This window comes from Anabrus simplex, chromosome 4, assembly GCF_040414725.1.
Source record: "Anabrus simplex isolate iqAnaSimp1 chromosome 4, ASM4041472v1, whole genome shotgun sequence".
NCBI lineage: Eukaryota > Metazoa > Arthropoda > Insecta > Orthoptera > Tettigoniidae > Anabrus > Anabrus simplex.
The window spans coordinates 260,221,554-260,239,172 of record NC_090268.1 but is presented as its reverse complement, the minus strand read 5'-3'; the positions used below and the strand labels follow the sequence as shown (position 1 = coordinate 260,239,172).

Here is a 17,619-nt window from a genome sequence, read left to right as displayed (position 1 = left end):
TTTTTTAAATGTCATCTTGACAGAACTGAGCTGGCTGGGAGGCAAAGTTGTCATCCAAGTTAGTACAATGAAACGAGTGGAGGTTGGCTTGAAAAAAGCTAACAAATATCATCAACAAAGAACAACATCTAACAAGGAGAGGCCAGGCCCTGCATCGAACCGATTTCAACAAGCTTCAACGTACCTGTTTGGGAACACTCAACAGTAACCTGTGTATATGGGTTTAGGTCAATATGCTTTCGTTTTCAAAACAATTAAGGTCAAATGACACAAAGCAGGATCCGCTTTGGACCAAGTGGAGGTGATAGAACACTAAAAGGCAAATAATTTTACTTAAATATGTCAGGTCCACAACCTAATAGTTCCCAAAAAATTGATGAATCCTCGATTCCAATGCAACGCATATATACTTGGAGAGTTACATTGCAGTCAACTGGACCGGTGGGCGAGTTGTCACCATACTTGTCTACAAACCTTGTGACATGAATTCGAGTTTCGTCACAGCTAAATTGTTTGCATGCATCGAAATGTATCTTCATGAAGATAAACCAGGTTTGATTTCCAAAGAATATGGGCCACAAGAAATATGCGTGCAGTAATGTGGCTTTCATTCAACGTGCTTGGTGCAGAGGATTTCTCTGCTTTTTGTGCGTCTATGATGAATACCCTCCAACACACTGTGAAGGCAAACTATGACATGGAGAAAGTGAGTGAGTCAATGAGAGATCGAATAGTAATTGTGAGAATGTTTATGTTAATTTGAGGTAGAAAATAAAGTTCACTGCAGTTTGACTTATATTGTTATTCGCATTTCTACCTTCACGCCCCCTTAAATAAGAATTTATTTTGTACAAAAAATACAGCTGCAACGAGACTCAAAATCATGTTGTCAAGGTTTACATAGAAGTACAATAACCACTAGGCTACCACTCCGATTGACTGCTGAGTAACTCTCCAAGTACATATACATTGCATTGGAATCGGAGATTCATCAATTTTTCAGAAATTATTAGGTTGTGGACCTGGCATGTTATAGTAAAATTTGTTCACCTTTTAGTGTTCTATCAACTCCACTTGGTCCAAAGCGGATCCTGCGTCATGAACTCTGACCTCAATTTTTCCAAAAACGATGAAGTATTGACCTAAACCCTTATAAACAAGTTACTGTTGAATGTCCTCCCAACAGGTATATTGAAGCTCGTTGAAATCGGTTGGACACAGGATCTAGTCTCTCCTTGTAGGATTGTTCTGCACAAATGTCATAGCAAATCTCCTACAACCCTCTGCATGGGACAGAAGATGTGCAAGGCCTGGCATGATCTTAGTGGAATACAACCCTCTTTTCTGTTAGCTTGTTCTGGCCTCTTCTGTTGAATGTTACGAGTAAATTTCCAAAACTGACTGTAGTACACACCCATTTCAATTGTATGATTGTGAAAAAATAACCTACAAGAGAATGTATTTGAAATCTTACAAACCACAGAGCATAACATTCTTTGCATGAATAATCTACTTTAGACCCAAGCAACTGGAGTGGAAAACTGATTATGATGATGACGATTAAAGAAATACCAAAAAAACAGGATGGTTTGGCAGTTTGATTTAAAAGTTATCCATGCTAAAATTTGCACATGTAAGTTTCTCAGAACATATGCATTCATTCAGCATTCTGTCCATGATATTCATAGGATCTAGTGATAGACCCATATCTCTAAAGCTTCAATTTCGTTCCTAGCTGCTTTCTCAATGGTCTATGTTTCTATGGCATATGTGGCAATAGGAAATACCAGGGTGTTGATTAGATAGTTTGATTTGTCTTGTTATCCCCCTTATTCTTCCATATTTTGGTCACAGCAGCAGTTGCGGTTCTCACCATTTCAAGTCTTGTCCTTATTTCTCCTGAGTAATAACTACCATTATTTGAAATCAATGTTCTCTACCTCAAAGCCAACTACTTCTCTCATGTGTTACAAGTGACTATTTGCTGTCTACAATCATGATCTTTGTTTTAGCCCTTGTATATGCAAATGTACCTTCAACATCAGGAGACTACAGCATATTGAGATATGTTACGAGCCATCATTGATGATGTAACTTGCATCAACTGAAGAAAATTTAACACATTATACTGCTCTATTCCTCTTATTTATTTACTTGCTGATGAACCCGTGCTTCGCTACGGAATTCTACATTGTATACGGAATTCTAGTGTACATGTTGTGAGCAAGATTGTATTAAATTGCATAGCTCATAACGTTAGCCTAGAAACGCGACAGGGAAGTCACGAAACATATTTTCTCATATGAAGACTGAGTTAGGGAATTTTCACTATAATGGTAGACCCGCTTGCATATCATCAGTCACAATCAGGTTGGGGAGTTTTCATTATAATGGCAGACACTAACTCTCCACCTGCCTTTACATCCTCAGAAAGACTGTCTTAGTGGTTTTCCCCCCCAACTGAAATAACATTCATTTAGCTGATGTACCCGTGCTTCGCTACGGAATTCTACATTGTATACGGAATACTAGTGTACACGTTGTGAGCAAGATTGTATTAAATTGTATAGCTCATAACATTAGCCTAGAAACGTGATGAAGTCACGAAACATTTTTTCTCATATGAAAACTGAGTTAGGGAATTTTCACTGTAATGGTAGACCCGCTTGCATACCATAGTCACAATCAGGTTGGGGACCTTTCATTATAATGGTAGACACTCACTCTCCACCTGCCTTTACATCCTCAGAAACACCGTCTTAGTGGTTTTTCCAACTGAAATGAACATACATGACAATGACGTCAGTAGGAATGGCGCGATTAAAAGCAATGCTTTCATATGAAATACTCGATCAAATGAAACACCACACATTTTCTCACTTTTAACGAACAGGACTACACTGCCGATCTAACAGTCCAAAGTTCCAGAGCTGGAATGAAGAAACCACAGAGAGCCGTGATTCGTGAACACTCTTCGTCTTTTTTTGGCGGGAAAGGGTCGAATAGTGGAGACTCCCAGGGCAAAAACTATGCCCTTTTACTAATCTGTTTCCTAGCACTACCCGATGAGTCGAAAAATATCAATTCATTACACTGGCGGCGGAAAAATCTATCTGACTTAGAGGCAAATTTTTCCTCCAAGCCAGAGGAGAAACCCCCTCTTCACTGATAATTTGGAATCAAATGAATGTAGAATTCAATAAAAGTTTCTTAAGAAACGGCTCTTTTCAGGGCTGAATTTTGAGTTATTTAGTGAATTGTGGTGCTATTATTTGGAATAGGCCTGAATTGTTATTCTAGACCAGGCCATACTACTACTACTACTAAATCGGCCTCTGCCTTAAGTATGAACACTGCTCATTCAAAACAGCGCGTCAGTGTAGGGATCGAATAAGTGGAATACTATGAAGAACCAGTGCGTTACGTACCAGCAGTATCAGAAAATGTATGAACCAGGGGAATGGCATGCTAAAGAAAAACATTTTCTAACTCCCCGGCTATTTCCCGCCAATATTTGGTCAGCCTATTATACTCGGTACGCAGCAGTAATCCCATCTTTCGGAGTTGAGAGGCAGCATAACAAACAAATAACATCATAACAAACAATGGTCAATGAAATGTTATTGTTGATCAATGTTATGCACTTTCCATATTGTAGGCCTTCACATTTAGTTTTCTTCCGAGTCTGAAATACTACTCATCATAGTCGGTATGGTAAAACTGAATAAAACATAAATGATCGGAAATTGTATTCTCTGTAACTTTTGTTATGTAGTACTTTTCGATAGGACCAAAAACATAGCTATTTAAAAATTAAATTTTAGGCACCTTCCCCTAAACTACAATTTCATCCAGGGTGAGTAAAATTGTTTATAGCTTAGACTGTAGTTTTGTATTCCCCGACTCTATTTCCGATTTTCATTAAATTTTGTTAACCCATTTTCTCGTGACTCGCATCGATATGGACTTCGCAACAAAAATACAAATTCATGAATATCTGTATTATCATAGCCAGAACGGTAAAAATATATAAGACATAAATGGTCGGAAATTTAATTCTATATAATTTTGGTTATGTAGTATTTATCGGCCTCCGTGGCTCAGACGGTAGCGCGTCGGCCTCTCACCGCTGGATACCGTGGTTCAAATCCCGGTGACTCCAAGTGAGATTTGTGCTGGACAAAGCGGAGGCGGGACAGGCTTTTCTCCGGGTACTCCGGTTTTCCATGTCATCTTTAATTCCAGCAACACTCTCCATTATCATTTCATAGCATTTATCACTCATTAATAAATCACCCTGGGAGTGGCGACCCCATTGTAATAACAGCCTATATATGTTTCATTAATTACATCCCTGACCCGGTCAATGACTGGAAAACAGGTTGTAGGTTTTCATTTCAGTATATATCGATAGGGCCACTAATAATATAAATATTTGAGAATTACATTTAGGCCTTCCCCTAAACTACCATTTCATTCAGCGAAAATAAAATTATTTATAACCAAGATTGTAGTAGCTCATTCTCCGACTTTGTATACCAGTTTTCAATGAGATAGGACCACTAATGGCGTAAATATTTGAGAATTAAATTTTATGCCTTCCCCTAAACTACCATTTCACTCACCGTGAATAAAGTGATTTATAGCCTAGATTGTAGTGGCTCATTCTCTGTATACCAGTTTTCAATGAGATAGGACAACTAATGATGTAAATGTTGAAAATTAAATTTTAGGCCTTCCCCTAAACTATCATTTCACTCACCATGTATAAAATTAGTTATAGCCTAGGTTGTAGCGACTTATTCCCCGACTTTGCATACCAATTTTTACAAAGATAGGACCACTAACAACATAAATATTTGAAAACGTAATTTTAAGCCTTCCCCTAAACTACCATTTCTATCAGCACGAATAAAATTATTTATGGCTAAGATTGTAGCGATTTATTCCCCAACTTTGCATACCGATTTTCATTAAATTCTCTGTAGCCGTTTTCTAGTGATGTGTGTACATACATACATACATACATACATACATACATACATACATACAGACAGAAATTACAGAAAAGTGCATTTCTTTGTTACTGTGGACATGACCGATACAGAAATGCCAATCTTTTCAAATTCTGAGCAATGTACAGACAAAACTCTTATTTTATATATATAGATTTATTTATACTGCATATATCTGAACACAACTCTTCACCGTAACTGCCTTAGACCTCTCCAAAAATTCTGAACTAAATTATTTGCTCAAAGCACTTGCCTTGCCAAATAGATTTTAAGGTTTTTTTTTTTTTTTTTTTTTTTTTCAAGGATTCTTTTTGGGATATATTGATCTGAATTGTGTTTATCTCCTTGTAAACATGCTAAAAGTGCCTCACAGTCAGCAATGCTATGTGGAAATAATAAAATATAAAGCATTATGTTAAAGATTCTGTCATATTTAAGATCATCACAAGCTGATTGCATTTGCCCTGCCAGTGCCCACTGAAAATAATTCTCTGTAATCCTCATATTGATGATGTACATATTTTATATGTTGTATGTGTTTATATGTTCAACCATTTACTACTTATCTTATATACACAAACTATATTTTGATGTGTAAGTGCCCGCCAGTATGTAATGTCCTGTACAATTCCTATGTATGAGCCTGCAGGCTCGTTGGAATTAATTGAAATAAATGAATGAATGAATGAATGAATGAATGAATGAAAAATAAATTCTCTCCAGCTACTTAAAGATTAAGGAATAACATGGTATTTTCACACAATAAACAAGTCTGCTCTCAAAATCGCGAGATAAATCCCTGCGATCAGGAGAGTGGGAGGAAGGACCAAAAATCGGGAGTCTCCTGCTACATCGGGGGAGTTGGCACATCTGTGTATGGCCGTGGATGACTGCCCACTTGTACTTCTTAAAAAAACAACAACAATGTATATCGCTAGACCATACTCCCTGCTAACTACTGTCAATCCTTCCATTATGACTTCCACCTTGTCTGGGTTTCTACTCGACTTAAAGAACAAGTGTGTCATACCAAGAACCAAGATACAGATATTTCAGCTATAGCCAAGCATTCCTGCAAAACAAGATACAAAATTTCATTTGACAGAACCAAGATTTTAGCAGCTATTGCCTGGAATCGTGAAAGGAAAAACCAAAAGGCTACTGAAATTAAGAAACATCCAAACAATATGAATTTAGAGGAAGGCTACAAAATCACCAATTCTTGGATGCCTATTACACACAGATTACTGTACAAAATGCAGGTCGGAGAATGAACATACAGGACAAACCCTCAAGTTACATAACAGCAACAGTAACTCCCAGCTACCTGCTGAGTGACATACACGTTCCAATTGTCTTAGGAGGCCCCATGGGACTAACGTTAGTCAGAGGCAGAAGAGGCTCTTTACAGGTGAGGCACAACACAAATTCTCATAGTTGATTTAGCTGCTTGGTGAGACTAATTACCTCAGATCGAGCAGGGGTATTTCAATAATAACGTTATTGGCTTTACGTCCCACTAACTACTCTTTTACGGTTTTCATAGATGCCGAGGTGCAGGAAATTAGTACCGTAGGAGTTATTTTGCATGCCAGTAAATCTACCAACACGAGGGTGACGTATTTGAGTACCTTCAAATAACACCGGACTGAGCCAAGTTGGGTTCCGAAGGCCAGAATCTCAACCATCTGAGCCACTCAGCCTGGCTAGGGATATTTCAGTCGCAACATATATGAAACGTCAGCAAACTGTACAGAAGGTATACAAAACAACAACACAGTTCAATCCAGAAGAAGAACTAAATAATTCAGCAGACCGTGGAAGTTTCACAACTAAGACATAAACAGGAACACACAATACAATGACAGGTCAGCACTGAATGAGGGAACAACTGGAAATTAGACAAGGACTCTCTGGATCTTTAACACCTGCTGGCTTTAAAGAGATCAGCTCTCTCCTCATCAATCCCAGTTCTTTTGCTTCCTTTCTTCTCAAACATGAGAAGCTTGTTTCTGTTTCCCTAATTCATCACCATCGTGCAAGCATCAACATTCATCGTGGAGCCATCTTGACAGATCTTATGGGGAACAGAGAGCAAGAGGAGGAGGAGACAAGGTCAAAAGGAAACACAAAACAACAAGGATAATCTCCATATCTGTAAAGATGGACACTCAGCATGTGTTGATGCTTCTATTATTATGATAAATGAGAATTTGTGGAAACTTCAGTCACGAAGGGGCATTGTGTGAGGACACACCCACTATTACAGCATTTTACATATGAACCTATAATTTCTAAACTATTAGAGATAGTTTTCTGAATTCATTTCCATTCTACTCTGCCACGGGCAATCTTTATAATTATGAAAAGTTCTGATATAATTTGTTTGTATTTATAAAATCTTTTTGTATGTCATGGTGTTGCAATATTGTGTTTCCCTAGCAAACAATGGCTCAATCAAAAGCATCTGATAAGAGAAAGTATGAGCGAAATCATTGCACATGGAAATTTTACCGTGTAAATTAGGTTAGTTTACGTGAAAATGTGAATGATTATATTTGGTAGAGGTTAATGTTGCAGAAAACACTGTCATATGCTCAACACATGCTGAACTTGAACTTAATGGAAGTATTGTAGCTCCATCAAATTCTTCAAAGAAAATGTTTAATTCTCAGTAAAGATGGAAGAGATAACAAACAGAGCCAGAAGAAAAACAAGGAACCTAAAAGTAACCAAGAAAGACAAAATAATCCAGAGTACAGGACAGAAATATGTTAGGAATTGTTTGAAGTGAAAAATTGTGTTGTAAACATTCTTCTCAGCTATATATTTGTTTGCACTTTGGTATCACTTACACAAAACATCTAATGCTAGGTTCCTGAATTTATTTATGTACATCAATACAACAGTGGATGTACAGGGTACTAAATAGAATCTGGAAAGAGAATGTAATACCCAATGACTGGAAGCAAGGAGTCATCATCCCATTGTTGAAAAAGGTGATAGAAAGAAATGTACCAACTACAGAGGTATAACTCTGCTGTCACATGGCCTCAAAATCTGCAAATCCATCCTTGAGAGCAGGATTAGAAAATATGTTGAATCTACACTTGAGGAGGAATAACATGGATTTAGACCTCACAGATCAACTATAGACCTCATTTTTGCCACCAGAATGCTCTATGAGAGGTATTGGGAGAAAGGTAAAACACTTATAACCGTTTTTCTGGACATTGAGAAAGTATATGACCATGTACCACGCAGGCATATATGGGAATGTTTGAGACATAAGAAAGTGCCCGATGACATCATAGCACAAGTACAACGATTATATGATGAAACCAAGTGTTGTGTCCAGGTCCAGGTTGGAAGGTCAGGTTGGTCTGAAACGAAGAGTGGAGTCCAGCAAGGAAGTTGTCTTTCACCACTTCTCTTCATAATCATAATGGATGAAGTTTTTAAAGCAGTTAAGAGAAAGGATCCAACAACTAATGCCCTGGTTTTTTCTGATGATGTAATGGTATGGGATGAGACAGAAGCGGAAGTACAAACTAGACTAGATCTCTGGCATGAAGCTTTTACAACCTTAGGTCTCAAAATCAGCAAAACTAAGACAGTTGGCTTGGTGATGAGTAGAAACTCTCCAACTGTTCATCTAAGAATTGGAGATGAGGAGATGGATATTGTAGACAACTTCCAGTAATTAGGTAGTGTTATGTCATCAGACAATACCATACATCAAGAGATTAGTAACAGAATACAGAAAGCTTCCAAATTCTATCGCGCTGTACGTCAAATACTTTGGGATGAAACATTTCCATTAGTTTCCAAGATCAGCTTGTACAAAATATATCTAGTACCTATATTGACGTATGGCCTGGAAGCAGCAACACTTACTGGACCAACAAAGAGTCGTCTTCAGGCAACAGAAATGAAGATTCTCCGTTCTTGTCTCCAAAAAACAAAAATGAATAAAATAAGGAATGTGGATATCCGACAACAGCTTGGCTTGGAAAGAAGCTTGCTGGAGACTCTAGAAGTGAAGAGATTGCAATGGTATGGTCACATGAAAAGAATGAACCCTCACAGGACTCCTCGAACATACTTTGACCACAATGTTCCTGGGAAGAGACCAAGAGGAAGACCTCGTGATGTTTGGGAAAAACAGATAATGAAGGACCTTGAAATTAGAGATGTGAACTGGTGTAGCATATATGAGCAGCATCTATGGATGGATAGAACAAACTGGAGGAGGCTCGTACACAACTGCACCCGGCTTGTTGGAGCGAAGAAATGATGATGATGATATCAATATGACCCCAATTAAGAGAAATAAGAAGGGATATTTCTGGAAAATAATACCTAAGAGCAATTAGAAATCATTTTTGGTACAATTTTAGGTAAAAAATTGCTTCCCCTAAAATTGCATAGCGTATTATAAAAGGTATTTGACTTTGGCAAATAATTTTTATTACAGCTAAGGATCATAATAATAAGGAAGCCTCCATGGCACAGGCGGCAGCGTGCCGGCCTCTCACCACTGGATACTACGGTTCAAATCTTGGTCACTCCATGTGAGATTTGTGCTGGACAAAGCGGAAACAGGACAGATTTTTCTCCGGGTACTCCAGTTTTCCCTGTCATCTTTCATTCCAGCAACACTCTCCACTATCATTTCATTTGTCAGGCATTAACCATTGCCCCAGAGGAGTGCGACAGGCCTCGGCAGCCGGCACAATTCATATCCTCACTGCAAGTTGGGCGCTTCATTCATCCCTTCCCTGACCCGGTCATTGACTGGAAAAGAGGTTGTAGGTTTTCATTTTCATGTTAATAATAAGACTAAAACTTCAAGTATCCAACCCAAATAGATCTTGTTAAGCGTACCTGAATTTTGAACGGTTAGTATGGGCGAGATAGGCAGGCCTTTCTTACCTTAATGAATATCTCAGCATTTAAGAGAGCTCCATAACTAAAGTGGCAACAGTCCACTTCTTTATCATAACCATTATATTGCTATGGTATTGATTACGTCTGAAACGTGACGAAATATCTTATCGAGCGAGTTGGCAGTGCGATTAGAGATGTGTAGCTGCGGGCTTGCATTCAGGAGATAGCGGGTTCGCACCCCATTGTCGGCAGCCCTGAAGATGGTTTTCGGCGTACAATTGGAATTGTCAAACTCATAAAAGTATGTGGGACTAACTATGCAAATTACAGGAAATCATTCATGAAGCACATACAGGATAAGTGCATCCCACCAACCAAGGCCATATCTGACATAAGCAATTTGGAGAAATTGCATCTTATATGACCATTGCGGCTCTTTTACATAAAGACCACTCCAATAGCTTGTTATGCTATAAGAGAAATATGAGTGCATCTCACCCCTACAAATCTGAGAAGACTGGAAACGCTGAAAGCTACATACACTAAAAGAGCACTCCGGTTATCCAAAACTACCTGAACCAAGCTAGCATAGGCCTATTTACTAGCAGGCACAGATTTCTTTATTAAAGAACTTGCCATTGAGTTTAAACTTGGTATCTACTTCCGCACATGATGTACATATCCAGGACGGGAAACAAAAAGCGTGGACCCAGACCTTTCAGATGCAAGGAATGAACACTTACGAATGGAAACGTTCAGACTTTGCCCTGTGACATGTATACACCAGGTGGCCGTTCATGGTTTCCACCATAGATTCTGTACCCTGAGAGAAAATAATCAGATATCAAGTCATTGTTTGTGTGCTCTCTGCGGTCAGCTATGCAAACAATACCATATTTTGTTCTGTCAAGCTAGAAGCAATTCTTTGGCGTACTATGTTGACAATAATTTTTTTTAATGTTTAGTATTATTTTCATACACAGTCGCCATAATTAATTAATAACACTAAACATAGAAATAAGTAAAACACCATCACCACTACTTACAGCATAGCTAGTTTTTGCACTTCCTCTTAAAACAATAATCACCACCACCTTAAATTACTCCCTGGTGCCCACCTAGGCACTAAGTTGTCAAAGACATCACGAGCCTATTTTTCAATGGTTTTCGGAGGGTGCTATAAGTCCCACAAGTATTTTTATGGAAGGTCTTTCTTTCTTTTTTTTTTTTTTTTTTTTTTTTTTTCATGAAGTTACTATGAAGAAAGAAGCTTTTAACGAATGTATAATTTGCTGTACGGAAATTACTTTCAAGTTAAACAAGTAACATGATTCAGATAATAAAAATCCTCTGGGTATAGCAAGGTCAGTTTTTATTTCACAGGTATGATCTTCCAAGATGCAAGACGAACTATATACAGTAGGTACATCGACGATCAAAAATCGTTAAACCAACGAATACACAACATAAATAACAGCAAATCCCCTACATAAATAGAGGAAAGGCCCGGTATCTGTACCTTAGTTGTAAAATATGTTGGAATTTTTAGTTGGTTGCTATGGTAACATGCAACCTGACAATCCAAAATGTAGTCTTAAGATTACGCCACAAGTCTTAATAGATACTAGATATTCACGAGCACCTTGATAAAGAAGGGCGACCATAATAACAAATAAGATTAATCGCACTCAAATGCCCTTTCTATCTCCCTAGGCCTCCAATATTCCGCATAGGTTAGAAACTACAAATTGCAAATAACAGTGAAAAATACATACATTTATGCATATAAAACATTTTTAAATCTACATTATTGTTACAATAAGCGCTTCAAACCGGACAACAAAGACATAGTTTTAATGTGCATTTCATTCCCATTATGCCTCTTATTTAAATAAGTAGGCCTATGATTACTTCGTACGATGAAAAAGAATTCCGGCTGTACTGCTAACACTTCTTGCTTCCAACAGATACCGTATCATGAGAATATTCATACACACAGAACAATCACTATTTTCTTAAAAGACCGAAATGAAGATAACCAAAGTGATCCAAAGCACATGTGCTGACAGTTGTTAGTAAACGCCCCCTCCAAGAGGGACCCCCCACCACTGCAATCCAATGTTCGTGCAGTTGATTTGGGCTCGTTATTTCACCCAGACACAATACTGCATTATATTTGTACTAGTTCTACACGCGCACACAATTTCAATAAAGTAGTACACCAATGCAGTTTACAATGTTGTCTGAGTACGAAGTACTTAGTGATGTGCGCGAGTGACGCTTGGACTCGCGAAAATCGAGTCTGGCGAGTCCGAGCCTCTCCGAGTAACCCGTGCGAAGTACTCGAGTCTCCACTGTGACGTCACGATCCGTAACTGCGGCCTGTTGCCGAGCAGTTGGAAGAAATGCCCCAATCATGAAGTACTATTACAACAGCTACGTAAATGATGACCATAACGTGAAACACGGGAGTGTAAGACCGCAACATATTTGTTTCGAAATGCCATTCGTTTCGTTTGTCACACAGTTACATTCTTCCTTTTCTCCTTTGTCTATATTTAGTTGGGCAAGTTCATTACCGCGCCTCTGTAGCGTAACGGGTAGTGTTACTAACTCCCATCCTTGGAAGCTTAGGTTCGATTCCCGGTACCGCCAGAAATTTTAGAATGTCAGGAAGGTTGGTATGTGATCGAAATGGTACATGCAGCTCACCTGCAATGGGGGTTTTCCTGAAAGGAGCTGCACCACCTCGGGATGAGGATATGAGTTTGCATATTTGCATTATATCGCCCAGTAGGTTAGCCTTTGGTAACTTGAGATACGGAGTGAAGATTAGGAACATAATTTAATTATACACTGTAGGCTTCCTTCCCCCTTTCCTTGTCTATCCCTTCCAATCTTCCCATCCCCCACCAAAGCCCCTGTTCAGCATAGCAGGTGAGGGCGCCTGGGCAAGGTACTGGTCATTCTCCCCTGTTGTATCCCCCGACCCAATGTCTCACGCTCCAGGACACTGCCCTTGAGGCGGTAGAGGTGGGATCCCTGGCTGAATCCGAGGAAAAAACCAACCCTGCAGGGTAAGCAGATTAAGAAAGAAAGATAGAAATCTAGCTGTATCCCCATTTCACATTAAAAATATCTTAACACAGTCGCTAGTTACGTAGATTCATCTGAACACACTGCAGAAAATTGACAGTGCGAGACGCAAGGTAAGGGGCGCAATGTTCACACAATGATTGTAGAGATCAGATATACCACACACAGCTTTAAAAGCTTTGCGGTCAGGTATTCTTTGTATATATAATATAAATAGATTAGTCGAAAATGTACGTTTGTCCTGCCTGATCTCTACAATTTCACACTGTGCGCCGGTAAAATGAAATGGCGTATGGCTTTTAGTGCCGGGAGTGTCCGATGACATGTTCGGCTCGCTAGATGCAGGTCTTTCGATTTGACACTTGTAGGCGCCCTGTGCGTCATAATGCGGATGAAATGATGATGAAGACAACAAACACACCCACCCCCCGTGTGGGCAAAATTAACCAATGATGGTTAAAACTCGCGACCCTGCCGCGTATCGAACCCGTGACCCCTGTGATCAAAGGCCAGCACGCTAACCATTTAGCCATGGAGCCGGACTGTAGCTCATAAGCACCTGTGTCCACACATTCCTTAGTTTACGTTACAATATGGTTTTGTTGTGTGGGCCTATACATTAATGTAAATACGCCATAATGTACATCAGTTTGTACATTATATCACTGTGCATTATTGGGAAACGGACCCAATACTTGTCCTTGACCTACCTAAATATTAAGCATCGTGTTGTTTCCATACACGGCTCGCAGATAACGCTGCCAGTGTCCTCGGCCTCGAGTCCGGACTCGAGTACCTCGAGCTTTACGATCCCAGACTCGAGTCTTCGCGAGTCCATTCGCAGCCCATCATTAGAAGTACTTGACGATTGAGGGAAGTAGTAGACCATGCAGCGGACTCACAAAATGGGTTCAAAGCACTTGAAGTAGTTCAGGAAAAGACGTATCACCTAGACAACTGAGAGTGAGGAAATACGTATACAAGACTAGGAGATGTAGGAAAAGCACAGGGACACAAGGTATACTAATCTTCACGCTAGAGTGGCCGTCTCAGCGACTTCTACAAAACATACACACCGGGCCAACAGATAAGGGATAAGCAGGAGAGGGCAGTGGAAAGACAGAGGGGTGGATATATGGGAGAGTGTAGGACTTTGGACAGATGGAAAGAAATATCTGAGCAACGTATATGGGGGATGTAGAGAGCGCAAAGTGTCAGTGAAATCGTAAACAAAAGATGAAGAGGGGCGACAGTGTGTTGATATGAACATCAATGAAAATGTACACGCGATCGGTGGAGGGGGAGATGAGAATAAACGGTAGCTATGTGTCTTGGTTGAAGAGGAGGCGTTAGGGAGGGTGGGAGGCAAATGAGAATATGATGAAATATGTAAGTAGTGTCAATGTATTGTGAGAAAGTGGGGTTAGAGTTGTAAATTAGAGTGATCTAAGAACTGATTTAAGATACGTATGATTGTGGGAGAGGGCTTGTATATCAGACATGCAATTGACGAGGGGAGTGGATAATTGTATTGTATTAAGCTGGAGTACAGGCATCGGCGAGGAGAGTTGTACAATGGGCATTGAAAAAAGAGATGATTGATATCAGCATCTACAGATCCACAATGACATAGGGGATGCGGTTGTAAGCGAAATCGAAATTTTTATAGAGGTATAAGGGAATGATTAAAGCGAAGACGTATGATATTGATGATATGACGACGAGTGTAGGTGGCGTGTTGATACCAGAAAGTAGTAGGTAGTATGGGTTGGAGACTATGATAGAATTTGCGCTTCTGACATGCAGATGTTCTCCATGTGTTTTGCCAGATTTGTCGTTGTTGTGATTTGAGGGGAGATATGAAATCTGTGGCTGGAACAGAAAATGTAGCTGGGGTTGTAGATAAGAGGGAAGCCTCTTTCGCTAAGCGGTCGGCTCGTTCATTGCCTGGTATATTCTTATGTGCAGGTATCCAAATGAGGGTTATTTGGACACCTAATTGGTGTAAATTGAAGAGGGTGTGTTTTTTGACATTATAAACATACCAGTTCAGCGTAAACTTGTTAGATTTTAGTGTTTGAAGCACGGAGAGAGAGTCAGTGAATATATTAGCAGATTGTATGGATGAATGTTTGATGTACAGTAATGTTTGTCGTAGGGCAAGGAGTTAGCAGAAAAAATAGAAAAGTGGGACGATAAGTGAAACAATTCAGCATACTGAGTCTGTTCGTAATAAAAAGCAGCGCCGACACCACAAGAATTTTTGGATCCATCAGTATAAAAATTGGGACAGGCATTAGTGGATGAAATGCGAACTTTTTTAGAATGTAGAGGAAAAAATGAAAGCCGGTAAGGGAGCATAGCAAAAGAAGATTCTTTAGAATGAATAATAGTAGGAGTATATTGAATCACGTCGTATGCCACAGAATAGTATGGTAGCACATGACTACGAATAATAGTAGATTTAAAAGGGGAGACAGACTCAAATGCCCAAATTAAGGCAGGGGCTCGGCAAGGATGTGTGATAGGTGTTGAGAATGATTGAGCGAGTAATTGTATTTTGGGTAGAAGGTTATTGGAGAGCACGAGAAGTCGTTTGAGGAGATACTTAGATGCTAGAAATCTGCGTCGAAGGAGAAGAGGAGGGTCACCAGTTTCGACTAATAAGGCATTAGTAGGTGTGGTAGACAACGCACCAAAACAAACTCGTAGTGCTTGATTTTGAGTTGTGTTGAGGGATTGAAGGGCAGATGGTGATGCAAGATCAATTATATGTGTACAGTAGTCGAAACGAGCACGGATGGTGGAGCAGTAGACTAATTTTGCTGTAGCAGGATCAGCTCCCCACGAACGGCGTGTAATGGCTTTTAGGAGGTTAATATACGTGGCAGTACAGTTGCGTAGGTGTTGTATATGTTGGGAAAATTGTAATTTACGGTCAAGGATAATGCCAAGATATCTATGGTGCGAACGTATGGGAATTTCATGAGTATCGAACAGTAAAGGCTCAGAGTTGTAAACCCGCTTGGTAGTAAAGATTACTGCAGAGCATTTATCGGGTGATAAAGAGAACCCATGAGTGTGTAACCAGGACTGAACTTGAATGAGCAGCCGTGTTATGCATTTGCGAGCAACATCTACGTCTTTATGGGAAAAGTAGAGAACTATGTCGTCGGCATACATAAGAATTCGGGCAGATTGGAGGGCAAGTTGCTCGAGGCCGGATAAATATAAAGCAAACAGTATTCCACTGAAGATATCACCTTGAGGGACGCCGACAGTAGCTTGACGAGGGGATGGCGTAGTGAGAGGAGGTTTGAAGATTAGAGTGCGAGACGTTAACAGATGACGTAGAAGAGTTATGAAAGTGGTTGGGATGCCTTTCTGTGATAACACATCCCATAACATATTCAGGGGGACGGAATCAAAGGCACCTCGTATATCGAGGAAGACAGCAGTAGTGTGTTCTTTTCGAGATTTAGCTAATAAGATGTCTATTATAAGTATATTGATCGCATCCTGAGCATTTCGACCTTTACAGTAAGCATACTGATACTTGGAAAGGAGGGAATAATATTCTAAGTACCAGAGAAACCTTTGGAGCATGAGTTTAAGAAATAGTTTGCGTATACAAGATGGCAAAATTATTCCCCTAATATTGTGAGGGGAGGTCATTGGACGTCGAGGCTTTGGAACCGGGACTAGGAAAAAAGTGTTCCACTCGGGAGGAGGAGTCGTAGTATGTAACACAAAATTAAAGTACTGAACAAGCACTTGTAGGGATTTGGTCGGCAACTGTTGTAACATAGCATAAGAGATATAATCAGGACCGGGAGTGGATGATTTGCAGGAGTTAGGAACGGACGTGAGCTCAGGGAGAGTGATGGGACGAGAAAGGACTGAACACTGACGAGTGGAAGCAGAGATAGCTGGAGTATAAGGTGGAAGTGCATGATCTGGAGTGAGGGACCTTAGAAAGTTAGAAAGAAGAATATTACCGCTATCACTTGTAGATCTTTGCTGGTGAAAGGATACATCCTCCCGGAGTTACATCCTGCACTTAACTCATTTTTTAAAAATGTCATTTATACCGTTATGGTTTTCATTCATTCAAATGTACCTCCATACATCTCCAGATCGAATATATTCGGCCATAGACAAAATCAATCAGGATCTAACATCGTTTACTTCTTGGTCTTTGAGATGTGGTCTTCCGTTAAACCCAGCAAAAATGCAAGCCATCATCCTTGGATACCCGGAACTACTCGTGAAGGTCAATCGACCAGAGATTCCACTTATAAGGTTATGTAATACTAAGGTACCACTCACGTCATCAGTAAAAGTCCTAGGCGTCACTTTCGATGACGACATGTCATGGAAAACGCATATTACGAACGTCACTCAGAAAACATTCTCTGCATTACACATGCTGCGCGGGTATAAATACTTATTTCCTGAAATACTAAAAAAAAATATGTTGGTAGAAGCTCTGGTTTTCCCTCATTTCGACTATTGTGACGTGATTTATAGAGACGCTGGGTGCAAGTTATTGAGCAGATTACAACGTGGTCAAAATGCATGTGTGAGATACGTCTGTAACCTGATGATGATGATGCTT

At 39.7% G+C, this 17,619-nt stretch overlaps 1 protein-coding gene across 3 annotated transcripts in view; it reads right to left on the bottom strand.

Moving 5' to 3' along the window:
- The window catches only part of Art7 (arginine methyltransferase 7), a 165,705-nt gene extending 153,703 nt beyond the window's left edge, over positions 1 to 12,002 (bottom strand). Inside the window, exon 1 of one of the 3 annotated variants that reach the window (XM_067146441.2) lies at positions 11,824 to 12,002. In XM_067146441.2, coding sequence (XP_067002542.2) covers positions 11,824 to 11,896 — 73 coding nt within the window. In that variant the 5' untranslated portion in view covers positions 11,897 to 12,002. Of the gene's footprint in view, positions 1 to 11,680; positions 11,740 to 11,816 lie in introns of those variants that run through there. The other 2 variants (XM_067146443.2, XM_067146442.2) reach the window with 2 other exon arrangements.
- Positions 12,003 to 17,619: the final 5,617 nt, after the last annotated feature.